Genomic DNA, 15,138 nt, shown 5'->3' with positions numbered 1-15,138 from the left:
CCAAACAATACGTCATTATACATTTTTAGGTTTTCAAACTATTAATTATAATAATATATGTGTAAGTATTTTTAGTAATTTTTTTTAAGCATCTATTTGAATTTGTATTATTGCAACACTTGTACACGCTATTGTAACGAATCATTTAAAAACTAGTCATTTATAATACATTGTGTATGCTTGTAGCTTACACGTAAACACGAGGAAAGCGTGCCTGATATAAAAAAATTACGAAATTGTACGTAACAACGATCATATTATGGTTGGTATAAATTAATGTCATTTTCGATTTTTTTAATCAATAAATAACATAAAAAATTAAAAAATAATATACATTTCCTAAATTTTTATTGAATTCTAGTGAAGAACAACAGCGGCTTGTTAAAATGATGTTTTCCACGCAAAATACCATTATTTTATCAGTTGTTGCAATATTTTATTTGGCACAAGTAAGTCCTACCCCTCTAAATAATAACATTTCCGAATCAAACGGTACTATTCAATACTTCACATTTTTTTTTTTTTTATACAATTTCACATAATTTGATAAAAAAACTTTTGATATATTCTCATTCATTGCATAGAATTTCAAATGTAATGAAAAAAAAATAATACTTTACATAGATCTTAAAAGACTTAACGATTTAAAACTATATTTAATGTACATTTTTACGTTATAAATATTTGCATAATTAGCTGTGTGCCATTTCTATTTAAAAATGTTGAACTTCAATTCATTAATTTTCTAAGTAAAATGTCTGTGTGTTTCTCATGGTGATTTATTTTATGATTAGCTTATAACTTGTGCAGACCCTGAACCTGCTTCAGTACCTGAAGACCCTACAAAATCAGGCACAGTAAGTAATGGTGGCTCAAATACATCAGAACCTGCTAAAATAGCTCAACCTTCACCGGTAATGTTTATAAATAAATTTATATAATATAATAATAATAGATTAATATACTTATAAGTTATGACTAACAATTAATTTTACAATTATTTTGTTGCATACTTGCAATTATGTACTTACTAATGTCTAATAACATGCTGTTTTGACTCAATATGAAATTGTACTATACGTGTAGGCTATTAATTATTATTATAACAATAAAATGTTTGATTGGTACCGAATAGTGTGATAAGTAGTCATATTATTATTTATAAAATTATTGTGGCGGTCTCTGTTATCTAGAGATCGATTATTTAACGAATTACGTGAGTCACAGTGGCTTATTAATCTCGGAAAGCACACTATGAGTGCGTAACACATTTTTCGTATAGTTCGTAATTTTATTGTTAATTATAATTATCATTAAAACTAATATAATAAAATTGTAAAACAGTCTACACACCAATAAAACGTACCTATTTTTTATTTAATTATTTGCTCACCACTTACCAACAATTGTATTGTTATTTATTAAATTGAGTTAAAATAGTATATAATATACATGCAATAAAACGCATTTAAATCATGAAAAACTTGCATTATAAAATATAATAGACTTAACGTTTAATTTTTATTTAAAAAAAAATTATTTATATATTATATTTAATTTTTATTGGTAAAAATAATATTTAATATTTAATTGTATTGCAATCAAGCTACCGACTAACAACTGTGTTCTAAAACAATATATACTACATTATTAATACCTATCATGTTTCATTATATTATGTACCATATAAATTGTATATTTGATTTTGTCCATAGATAAATATTGCGACGACACCAACTTCAACCCAACAATCATCAGCAACACCAAACAAAGAAAGCGTATTATGTAAAATTATTTGTACGCCCTTGATACTTTTTAAAGAAGCAGTTAAATCAATTTGGAAAGGTCTATTAATGGCCAAGGACAACATTATTTCCATATATAGAGCACCGGTTAGAACTGTCAACAACGTCGCCGGCTGATTTATTTTAAATTATCTGTCTTATCGTGTGATTTGTTATCATTAAAATGTCTAATAACAGAAAGAATAGATAATACTTCGTTTTCATTCTGTGATCTTACATCCAACATATATTACCTAATAATAAATAAAATTTAAACTTAAGTATATTATATCAATGTTTTTAACGTTTGAGTCAATTTTATCTTATCGTAAAACAGTATAAATAGGTTCATATCTAAAAGTTAATCTACATAATTTGAAAATATCACTGTATAAAGTGAAATTCTACTTAATTCTACTTCATTGTCTATAAGACTATAGCTCTGTTTTTAAGATTCTCTGATTTATATTCTGTAATTTAACAATGAAATCGTTTTTAAAAAATATGTTTTTAATGAGTAGGTTGTAACAAAACAATTCTTGCTTCTTTGTTTTGTTGAATTTATTTTGTTAACTTACTTTTACAACATTTTTACAAACGCATGTTTTACAATTTTTTTTTTTAATATATATTAAAATGCTTATTCAAGCTATAAAAATTATAAGAAACAGTTATTATTGAATTTATAAGGAACTCACAGCGTTGTGTTATCAACTTTACTTTGTTGGTGTTTCAGAGTTAAGCTTGTCTCTGTTGTAATCGATTAAAAGAATATCTACATATAGCGTGTGATACGTTTTCAGTAAGTAGGTACCCGGTATACAAGGCTAAGGCTGGACTCAGCAAAATATTTTAGAGGGGTTTGAATACAAATATGTAATATTATGCAATAAAATATGAAATTTTAAAAATATTATAATTTCCGTGGGAGAGGGGTTTAAACTCTACCCTCTCCCCGCTGGCTACGGCCTTTCCGGAAAACAGTTAAAATAGTGAGATATACCATGTGAAAGTCACTATTGTGTACTCAGTTTAATAGCTACTTACATAAGATGAGCTTCTTGATCAATTATAATTGTAGAGTTGTCTTTTATCGAATCACATATTAAATCCAAGGTCAGTTAATCCCTAAATGTTATTGACATGGGCGCCCATTGGGAGGGGCAAGATGGGGCACTTGCCCCCCCCCCCTGGACAAAAAATATTTAAAACTTGTAGCTCAATACATATTACCATAATATTATTATTATATTTATTACATTACATTTGAGAATTTTTTTATTTTGATCCCCCCCCTAAAATGTTACTTATGGGCGCCCATGGTTATTGATAAGAAAGGTACTAAGGAAAAGTGACTAAATAGTTTACTGACTGCCTTTTGACTAGTACACCGACTGATACTTTTCTGGTTGTAAAAAAAATTATTTTAATATGAAATGCCAAAGATCGAGTTGTTTAGTGGATGTTTTAATTCTACTAAAATTTAAAAAAATATTTAATTTAGTGCTTGATGCAATATTATGGTTACAAGATACTTTCAGCTCAAATTTTTTATGTTCTATAAAAATTAAAAAATTAGGTTTGATAAAAATATGTTAACTAAGTACATCTATATTTAATTTAAATTGAAAATTTAGCAGCGTATTAGTTGAAAATATTTATCAATTGTATAAATATATTTTTATTTGTATAAAGGGTTATTTCCTTATCTTAAAAAAATGTTAAATGTATATGGAAGTACAATTATTTGTACACTTTTATTTTATTTCAATGAATAAATTAAAAGTAGGGAAATTGGTAACTGCTTTGATGTACAGTAAAAGTCGAGTGTACTTTGTCATTAAGTAAACATTGAAATGGATGAAGTGCTAAATTGAGATTCAATGATAAATCAATTATTTATTATGAATAAATACAACTCTGAGTGAAGACGATCGAACTTTTTCATTAGCAACAATTATTTTAATAATATTATTAACATTTTATCAGATGTTAGTATTTTTTTTTTTTTAGTTTTTTTCCGATAATTTTAAAAAGTTTTAAGAATTTTCAATTTCGACTTTCCAAAAGTATTGTTAACTAGTTTCGATTTGTTATAAATAATCCTCATCAACATATTTAAGATCAAAGCATTTATTTTAACAGAAAATATCACTAAAAAACCTCAAATTGTAAAAATTAATACGTTTGTAGTTATACTCAAATTCATTTTGTATTTGTATATACTTACGTATCAATAATCAAACTGATTAACTAAAAAGCTATGGAACTGTGATGTTTTATGTTAGTTGAGTTAATTAAGAATTCTACAAGATAAAAAAAAATACAAAGTTACCAGGTAGATAAAGAATACGATTTAAATTACAAATATTTATTTGTTAATTAAGAAACAAGAAAACAATTACTCCTTTCTGAAAATTTTACTATATACAGAATCAATAATTTTTTGAATTCTGACCCATCGAAAGGTAGAAAAAGGTCGGCCATTCTGCATTCACTATTATTATTTCCACAGCAGAATTTTATGTGATCATTCGATAAAGTAATCTTCATACTTTTTTGTTGACGGTTTTCATATTATCCACCCATATGAATTAAATATTTAAAATTTTATTTTATTTTTATCAGATTTTAGTCATCGACTATTATGGCTCAATAATTACAATAAATATTTAAACATTATGATTGTTGTTTTATTTTTTTATTAATTTGAGTAGATTTTTTAATATCATACATTTTGGCTTATTTTTAATATTTCATATTATTATACTTAAATTACTATATTATTGATTAAATTAAAATAGAATTTTGCAATGATTGATTTTTTGAGATTTATATACTCGTATTTAGGATGAAGATATTAAAACGACTGAGGCAGTAGCATAAACAAGAACATTCAAAGATTCGAATTTATTTTTTACCAAACGCTACATCAATTTCATGAAAAAGAGTACACATGACGTGAAAATATTTTTGAAATGGATTAAAAACCTCATAAAAAATGGTAAACAATATACTCATTGGACCTAACCTTTTCGCGAGTCTCTTCTCGCTGGCCACCCCTGGTGTATAGTATAGACCTATGAATGTCCTCCTCTATCTACGTCCCTGTTTTTCACCACCACTTGTACATAAAATATGAAGTAAATTAATAGGAATATAATTAATCTGCAATAAAGTCACGTCATTTTTATTGGAATATTTTGATAACTTAATAATAAAATATTACATTTTATTTAGGTCTCATGAATAGTTTAAACTATTTTCATTAATAAAAAAATGTATTTAATAATTATTTAAATAAAATTATATACTAATCAAAAATATAAAACGTACTTAAGTAAAAATATAGAATAATGAATAAGAATAAATATGACCCAAAAAAACAATACCATTACGTACCATTTAAAGTGTTTAAATGATTTTATTTAATATCAATCAACCAACTGTTAATTTGGAGGCATGTGTTTTTATATAATAATTGTTAAACAATTATTCTTAACAACATATTATTATTATATTAACAATGAATATAATACAGTAAAGTAATACAAATAGTAGAATAACGTTTTAGGTGTTGAATAACATTTAAAATATAACTTAAACGTATCAGCTAAAATACTAAACCATATTATATTAAACTTTTGAAAATGTGTTATTTTGTCAAGTATAAACCACTACCTAAGTGCAAGTTTTAATAGTTAACTTATAATGAGAATTGAACGTTTTTTTTATTATTGATAATTAATAATATACAATATGTACAAGGTTACCTATTGATGGTATCTATTCATAAAAAAAGTATTATATTTTTAATATTTTATAAACTTTTGGTAATATTTTGGAATTCCATTCCAGAGTATAAACGAGAAATTATGAAATTGTTTTATAAAATGTTATTATATCTATCTAACAATATTATAATATTGTAGTAACAGTTGTAACACAATTATTTTTTTTTATTATCCTTATTTTATTTTAAAGATAATCTTAAATATAATATAATATAATACATTATGTTATATAATATGGACAAAATTATAATATTTGATTACCTACTGTGAATTGTGATGCAAGAATTAAATATTGCGCAGAAGCATTGAACTGGAATACTTCAAAAAGTCAAAACATAACTATTCTAAAAGATACTAAAGAGACTTAAGTACTTACTCGGTAATACGCTGTATTGTCATACATAATGTAATAAGGAAAATATTATAATATTTAATCCGGATGTAAAATACTGTTAATGTTATAAGTACTTATTTAATATCATTCAAAATCATTGAAATTATTCGTTATAAAAAAGCCAAAATGTATTAGTTTCTCTATTCATATTGTGATGTGCTATTATACATCATTCTATTATATTCAGTAGATTTCTATTATAGTTTTTATACATGCCTATTGAATATGTTAAAATATAAATGTTGTTTATCGTAGAATTTTATATTGGGTTGAAGTAATTCTTTTTAAATTACCTTAGTTAGCAATATTTAGATAAAACGAAATTAATAGGTGAGAAATCTTTTAGCAGAATACATAGAGAGATTCAAGTAACAAACAACTATTTAACAAACATCCGGTGGAAGTAATTAGTATACCTCCCATACCTCGGTATGGAAGTCAACTGTACCTGTCCTCAAATTATGAACAGAATAATGGCTATTATTATATCATATTATCATGTAAAAATAATTTGTACTCACCAACGATTTCGCAAAAGTAACTACCTATAGAATAAACTACCTGAAGGAAGAAGTGAAGACTGACAATGGAGTATATCAGTTAAAAACTTTAAGTTAACAGCTTTACCAATCACAGTTTGTATGAATTAGTCAAAATGTAATTGCTGAGAACTGTTAAGTTATTGTTTTCAATCATTCAAAACAAATATATGCCTATATATGCTGGAAAATAATATGTGATTGGAACCATTTCTATTTCATAAAATGATATTATGAAATACTGTATTGTTTTATCAAAATAGATAATATACATAGTTCTAACTAATGCTTTACTCAGATTAAAAACGTCGAAAAGAGTTATAAAAAATTGTGTTTCATCAATATAAACTCACGTAAATCAATGCTCTGGCAGAGTTGATGATTTGATTCGTTATATACATAATAAATCTTATTATATTATTTTATGGTATTAATGATTTTTGGACACTTCCCTGTAAGATACTATGCAGCAGGCACGTAAAACTCATATTAAGTGGGCCAAATATATTGGATAGTTTACTACGAGGGCCACACATAAAAATTTAATAAAAAAAATAAATATTTGATACGAAATTTTTTTATTTTATTCTTTACGTTTACAAAAACAGCAGGTACAAAAAAACAACAAAAAATACGAATAAAATAACTATCTACAAAAAAAAAAAAATTATACTAATATTTAAAAAAAAAAACATTTTATTTATTTAATAGTTGGATGACTATATTTGACATCTTTTTTCACCCACCAACTTTTCAATTTCAAAAGAAATATTATTAGACAGAGTCAATTTTAATACTGAATTTAGATGCGTGTCAGACTATCAGTTAATCTGGATCTAACCGGTAACTAATTACTGATCATTAATAAAAATAGTCGTTCACAATCGCACATTGATAGAACTACTAAACATAGAAATAATTTTACATACGAATTTTAAAGTTTCTACATATCGTACTGGCACACATTTGTAAAAAACATGTACACCACCACATGGAATTTGTTTTTTTTTTAAATTTGAATCATTTTAAATTTCAATATTTTATTAATGTTAATTTATTTTTTTTATTATTATTTATTCTAAATTATGTTATATTTTGTGGTTTTTTTCATAAAACATACTTTTTTTCAAAAATCCATATGAAATATCATAAGTCAGTAATTGTGCACCTAAACTATGAAATTTTTTCTAATAAATTATTTTAGAAAGCATTTTGTTTATATTTCTTTCAGACATTTTTCGTTTGATATTATTACTTACAGCTTGACGTTCAATTGTGGAATCTGATTCATGAATGTGTATCAAAACTGATTTTTCTTGTATTAGAGGTTTTTCCTTGTAGAAGACCAATTTGGCCTTGAATGCTTAAGTAGTGCATTCCCATGTTTAAAACCACTTTTTTTCGATTCATATTTAATTTTAAATTTAAAATTGTTTAACACTATTAATTGTTTGGCATTTGGGGTAAAAATTATTGTAAATTCCATCACGTTGAAATACATTTAGTTTTACTTTACTATTTTGAACAAAAGACGTAACATAGTATATAATTAATTAAATGATACACGTAAGTACATGGATACTACTTATTTAGTATAATATAGTGTCGTAGGTATATTAAATAAACTGCCAAGAGCTTGTATAATGTATCTTATAGGTTTTGTCACAGAATCTATAATGTTAATTTTTTTCTTGCCGCATCTTTTACAGCCGTTGAACCTATCTATTAAATTATATTACATTTTATTTCATGTTATTATTCGTGGTACAATTTAACAGTTAGAATAAGGTTTCTGGTTTCTGTATAATTTTTTAATGTTTTTGTTATGATATACTATATTATATAACATGACTATATAGTAAAGTTCCTACTATTGTAGTTATAGGATATTATTAGTTTTTATATTTATTTTAATTGTAACTATACTATAGGTAATATCGCAACATAAAAACGTTCTTATTTTTAGTACTATAAAACGTTTTAACATTCATTATAAACCGCCTAAACGGTTACAACTGCACGATTCCGCTAATTTGAAGAATTATGTACATTTTAATATTTATTGATATAGCCATATAGGTACATACACGATTTCACATAATTTTAAATGTAACGTTGCTCTACAATAATTAATTAACCATGTACGTGAATCAATCATCTTTAAAAAATAATTCAATGTTGTCAATATGGAATTATGTCTCTAATCAAATTCATTCAACTGTAAATGTTAAAATTAAAAAAAAATAGCGGAACAAAAATAATTTTATCTAAGTGCTGTAGAATTATTACATATTTAAGATCTGTAGCTATAAGTATGTATAAATTCCATAAAGTGATTTACATATTTTATCTTAATACCTACATATAATCTAAAAAATTAAATTTATGGATTTTTAACAATTGATATTTTGATAATGTTGATGCTATGCAAAAAAATTAAACAACACGAGAAAATAATTGTAATGATATGCTGACATTTTATAATACGAAACAGTTTAAAAGAATATAATAAATAAGCAACGGTTAAGTTGTCGCTCACAGATAACTATTCCATAATCTATATAAATATAAATAATCTTTCATCACTGACGAAAAGGACGAAGGTCATGTAGAGATTAATACGCATGTATGTCTATTGTATGTCAATGGGACACAAGGGGTTTGTCCTACTAGTAAGTAATAAGCCATCAGTGACAGGAAGTGGTTGAATAAGAATTTTTGAAACCAAGGACTAAGCTAATTTCTTGCGAACGCACGCCTCTTTGATGAAGCCACCCTGGCTGGATTGACCGTGTCGTATTTTTCACCAATGCATGCGTACCAGCTATATTGACTACACCAGATCCTGTAAGCGACATCTGAGCCTTTTATTTCTAACGAAATATATTGATGTTGTGTTTATTTAGATTCGAGTGTTTAAATCTTTTTAGTTTGTGTTACCTTATTAAATTACGGCATAACATTCATAACATTTACGAGTAAAATAAAGTTCACTAGCACAATATGATTAATGTATGAATTTTATATTAAGGTTTACTTTGTAATATTTTCGAATATACGACTTCAATAGCCCTACGACGATCCGGTGAAAGATAATAGCGTTAATAATATAATGTTTGTATCTGGTAAGTGATTTTATTCTACAGCTCTTTTAAATTAAAACTCCTCATAGATCTAGTTATTTATACATAGGCTTATAATTTAGAATATGACCTATCACATACTAAATATTTGTATTTGTAACCTTCCCTTTTCAGCCGATTCACTTTTTAACAAAAATAATAATAACAATATTATTTATTATTAATTACATATATTATAAATAGGTTTTAATAATTTTCGATACGTATAGTAAAGTATGTATATTAAACATTTTTTCTTTTTTTTTTTTTTTTTGGTCGAAATGAAATCAACTTTTTTTAAATTAAGCTGAAAAGTAAATCGACCGATAATTAATTTTACGTTTTGATCGAAAAGGATTTTGACCCATGACACACAGAGTTTTATTGAAATTATTTATATCATAATATTAAATAATTGAAAATTTCTAAAAACTGGGACATTATGGTAAAACCCTGATCTTTTGTGTAATAAAATTGATAAATCATACCTATTATTTTTCATAGGTAATTTGACACTTACACATTGCCTACTATGTGTTATCATTATCTATTTGATATTATTCTTCAATATTTATTCACTGAAATCATTTTATGTGTTACCTTGAACAGAGTTATAGCAAGACAATAAAAATATTAAATTTTTAACGTTTAAATAATTATTATCTGATTATTTTACATGTAAGAACACAACTTAATTGATAAAGGTATTAGAAAGATAATTAATAAAATACAACAAATAAATATTATAGGTACATTTCAACAGTTTTAAGAATGTTCAAACGTATCATTCACCTAAAGTTTAAACATTAAATTAAACGGAAAATTTAATTCTTTACATTCAATCATGTAAAATATAACTTAAAATAAATTTTAAAATTTAAAAAAATAAGTTTAATCATAATATAATTAATCTTATCAATTTACCGATGTGTGATTTAGTTGGAAACAAGTTACCTATTATGATAAATAAAAATATAAGATATTTTATTTGGATTTTTTAAGAGTTCGATACTTTTTAGATTAAAAAAAATGCATCAAATAACCAGAATTATTAAGTATCATTAGAATAATAAAAAAATACATTATATTTTTATATCTATATTTACTTTAATTATAAAACGAAAATAATATAATGTATTGCAACAAAAATTATTTACCTTTCAAAGTTCCAGTGTTTTAAAGACTTCGTGCCATTATAACGTTCCTACTACTAATTAATTTTCTAATTTCGGTACCTATTTCCATAAAAAAAATGTTGCACACATATGTTTAGATTCTTACGTAATAATTTTCAAACAATTCTTAACTACAAATAATTATATTACAGCATTTTTACAAAAAAGAATATACTCAAAATATTATTTTTTGAATAATATTTAAATAAGTTATAAATACTGAAACAGTTATCAGTTCTAACATTAAACTTGTGTCAGTTATTATATTTTGCAAATATTGAAGACTAAGCGTGTAATTAATAAGTAAATCTAAAATGAAAGTTATGTGTTTTTGTTTATTTTTGGAATCATTTAATGTGTGTAAGGTAAGTGCATTCAAAAAACGTCTAATTTATTTTGTTAAATTTAATTAGTTTTCATATAATTTCATTCCAAACTATAGAAAAGAAAATATATTATGTAAATGCTGTATAATATATCATACCATCAAACTATTTAAATGGTGTAACATAAAAAAAGTTTAAAACGAACAATACATGATTACCTATTTTAAAAGATATTTGATTATAATGTAAAATACTGTGAGTGTACCTATGTGTTTGTTTTTTTTGAACAAATTTATTTTATCGTACATTCGTGTATAAGACTATGATATACCTGTGTCCTAATATTATATTATTATTTTTTTTTTATTTAGACACTAGGGATTTTAATAATATACTTTTTCATACATGATACTATTTTGTTAACGAATTTTAAAAACAATAATTTAGACCTACCATATTCTATTCGAAAATATTGGGATTTGCCTATCATAGGTAAGGGTATCAACATTACATCCGATTAGTGAAGAAATAATGAAAAACATATTATATCGTAAAATACATACAGTCATAGTATTTGTATGAATTAATTTTTAATAATTTATCTTATTGGATTTGAAGGACATTTAATTTTTTAATTTTTTAAATTTTTAATCGAGGGTTAGGAGTGATAGCGATATTAGAAATATTACTCTTTTATCACCGCTTATTGGAAATATCATTCAAATTTTATTCATATACAATTTACGTTTTCATAGTATAATTAAATCTATTTAAGAAATCGATTACAATGATTATTTAATGTTTAGTACATTTTTTTTCTGCTGTTATTTTCATATTAAAATATAACTTTTAAGTTAATTTGTTTTATTTTAAGTAAATCTATTATAGTTGTATTATACTAGTTAATAATATTACATTTGGTTTCATTAGGCAATATATGGAGTAAGAGGCAATTAAATAGTTATTGGGGGCAAAATTTAGAATTAATTTTAAGGCTTTAGTGATGGCATAACATTCATCTGTGAAGGAAGAAGACGAAGGAGGGAGGTTGTTAGAAAAAGAAACTTGTAGCTCTGGAATGTAAAATGCATAGCCACTGGAAAGAGGAGAGACAGAACCATCGGTATAAATCGCAATGAAATTAAATATACGTTCCTTAATGTAATTCAAAAAAGCTGCATTAACCGAGAAAAAAGGCATTGATTTAAAATCCTTAGTGGATAGATCCGAAAATTGATTAACAGAATGAACACGAGGAGAGAAGATAAGGGAGTCGTACGATTGTTCATAAAGAGATACTTTGGATGAATTAATAATATATAGACGAAAATTTGAAATAGAATTAGCTATAATTGACAATATAGGCACAGATTTAGGAACATAACGCCAATTAAGATACAATGAGTAAAAAATATCAAAAATATGATGATCATTATGCGATAGAGATTTCAAAAGAAATTTTCCGGTGAGCCAGCGGTATCTGATATTAAATGGTGGGCAAGTAGATTCAACTTCCATGGCATAACAAGGAGTAGATCTTACATAATCCAAAATGGTTCTAAGGTATGAAGTTTGAAGTTAATTAATTTTTTTCCAATTAGAAAAGGAAGCTGACCCAAAAAGAAAACATCCATAATACAGCTTAGAGTGTATAATAGACAAATATATTGATAAAAGGCTTGATGAATAGGAACCCCACCAAATTCCTGTTACAGAACAGATACAGTTTGATCATCGAGAGGCAAAAACTGTGAGTGATGTGATATGTGGTACCCAACGCAATTTAGGATCTAGAGTGACGCCTAAATAGGTAATGTTAGGTACAAAGGGAATGATATTATAGTTAAGATATATAAAATAATTGTTTACATATCTGCGTCGAATGAAAATGATCGATTTAAATTTTTCAAGAGCCACATCATCGAATTACACTTTGATAATCCTTTAAGGAAGAGTTAAGGCTATCGATAGCAAGATCGGGATGCTTATTTGAAAAGAATATAACTAAATATCATCAGCGTAAAAGAGACATTTATGACCAGACTGAGAAAGATGTTTTTCGGCAATACTCATATATACGTTAAAAAGGATTTTACTAAGACAGCTACCCTGTGGAAAGCCAATAAAAGTAGAACGAATATTAGACGATAAGTTTTATATTTATCCATTACTATCAACTAAAGAAAAAAAAATAAAAAGTGTGGTCAAGTGGGCAACGCTTTGCTGTAGGTACAGTAGGTATCGAGTGGACCTCGAACATAGAATATGTTACTATAATGAAATACCATGAACAAAATGATCGTCACCATTTATCTCATCTAATTATTTGTATTTATTTTATCTTTCTATTTTCAACTTATTTTGAATTATCATTAGGACAGATTTGATGTTTTTTCATTTCTTCCGCGTAATCTTGTATGAACAGTTTATCCGTTATCGCTTATAATTATCGTTTATATTTTATCACGTGTCATCGTTATAATAATTAATTTTGTGAGTAAGCTGTTAAGTTTAATTCTCTATTTTCCCATAATATCCTTTAATAAAAATTATCAAGTCTCATTTTATTATTATCTGCTTGCTAAGTTTAGTAAACAGTTGCACATTCTTATATTTTTAATTATTGTCATTAAAAATGTATGCGGCCTTCAAGTTGTTTTCGAAAATTACATTTGGCCCATTCTAAAGTCCTAGTGAGGACCGCTGTTACAATGGGTGTATTAAATTTGAATCTAATGATAGGTATCATTATATACGAAAAAGGGTTCAGAACGCAGATGATTTTTCAGCATAGGCCATAGGGGCTAGGTTAGGTTACTGCATAATTTGCAGCAAATGACATCAATAATATTTTATTCAATACCGTAATAGCAATAGTATTGACTAATGTCATCATATAATTCAGAATTGACTGTTATAATGATAATACTATTTTTATTACTAAACGTGCTAAAACATATTCATTTTTGGCAACCCTAATTTTCTTTTTTCTCTAAGTTGTCATTGCTTTTGTTTAAGAGCACTTCGGGTTTTCTATTTTTATTGTTTTTATAGTTTATTGTTTTTTACACAATTTTAACTTACTCTATTCAATGATAGTTGTTAAAAATGTTAAATTAATAATTTACGAGCGCTATGAACACGAATACACGATACATTTACTCTGATACTTTTCAAACGAAAATATACATGTTTGACATAACAATAATAATTATTTCAATAGAATATTTTATAAATTACAATATGTACTGTATTATACATGGTAATAGTTATTTCAGTTGTCTTTAATCGTGAACCATGTTGGCGTGATGTGAAATACAATTACTATGAACATTGAACATTGTTTATTGCATATTGTGTGTATTATTAATATTATTATGCTATTTTAATACTAAATGTTATAGTATTTTGACATGTATAATTTGGAACATTAATTCTTACATATTATATACATCAGAATCAGCATTTTCAATTATAATGAATATGCAATATGTATTTAATTTTGGACATACTTAATAGCTTCGAATAATAATATACTCAAAGTGAAAATGGTCAAGTGCACGACTCTCGCACAAAGGATTTAGTACCATTATCTATAATAACTTTCACTTGACTGTCTACTGTATACAGTTAGCTTATGAAGTGTAACAGTTGTACCGACTATGAATAGCAGTCTCAGTGCTATCGAATATATATTTTATTTGAATTTAAAATTAAATATTTTGTAAATATTTCAAGCGGCTATATGTTGCCATTATCAATATCAATCAAAAACGAGCAAAAAAATCACGTTTTTTTGTATGAGAGCCCTCCTTAAATATTTATTTTATTCTGTTTTTTAGTATTTTTTGTTATAGCAGGCAACAGAAATACATCATCTATGAAATTTTCAACTGTCCAACTATCATGGTTCATGAGATGGAGATTGGTAACAGACGGACGGACAGCAGTCTATTAGTAATAGGGTCCCGGTTTACTCTTGAGTATATGGTACCTTAAAATGA

At 25.6% G+C, this 15,138-nt stretch overlaps 1 protein-coding gene and 1 pseudogene across 2 annotated transcripts; one reads left to right on the top strand and one right to left on the bottom strand.

Annotated features, from left to right (window-relative positions):
* Window positions 1–100: 100 nt before the first annotated feature.
* On the top strand, window positions 101–2,073 carry LOC114131323 (uncharacterized). 2 transcript variants are annotated; one of them, XM_027996515.2, is made up of 4 exons: window positions 101–262; window positions 362–449; window positions 795–914; window positions 1,716–2,073. In XM_027996515.2, the coding sequence occupies exons 2-4, from the start codon at window positions 387–389 to the stop codon at window positions 1,920–1,922; spliced, it is 390 nt and encodes a 129-aa protein (XP_027852316.1). In that variant the 5' UTR covers window positions 101–262; window positions 362–386; the 3' UTR covers window positions 1,923–2,073. The 2 variants fall into 2 exon arrangements, with proteins under 2 accessions (XP_027852316.1, XP_027852317.1); XM_027996516.2 differs by having other exon boundaries at window positions 128–238.
* A 9,958-nt stretch (window positions 2,074–12,031) lies between these two features.
* On the bottom strand, window positions 12,032–13,302 carry LOC114131354 (uncharacterized; annotated as a pseudogene).
* Window positions 13,303–15,138: the final 1,836 nt, after the last annotated feature.

This window comes from Aphis gossypii, chromosome 2 (genome assembly GCF_020184175.1).
Source record: "Aphis gossypii isolate Hap1 chromosome 2, ASM2018417v2, whole genome shotgun sequence".
Taxonomy (NCBI): Eukaryota; Metazoa; Arthropoda; class Insecta; order Hemiptera; family Aphididae; genus Aphis; species Aphis gossypii.
This window is presented reverse-complemented; position numbering and strand designations above follow the sequence as displayed.

Coding starts and splice junctions, on each gene's coding strand:
- LOC114131323 (XM_027996515.2), top strand. CDS start 387: ATGATGTTTTCCACGCAAAATACCATTATTTTATCAGTTGTTGCAATA. Junction 450..794: donor CAATATTTTATTTGGCACAA/GTAAGTCCTACC, acceptor TTTTATGATTAG/CTTATAACTTGTGCAGACCC. Junction 915..1,715: donor AAATAGCTCAACCTTCACCG/GTAATGTTTATA, acceptor TTTTGTCCATAG/ATAAATATTGCGACGACACC.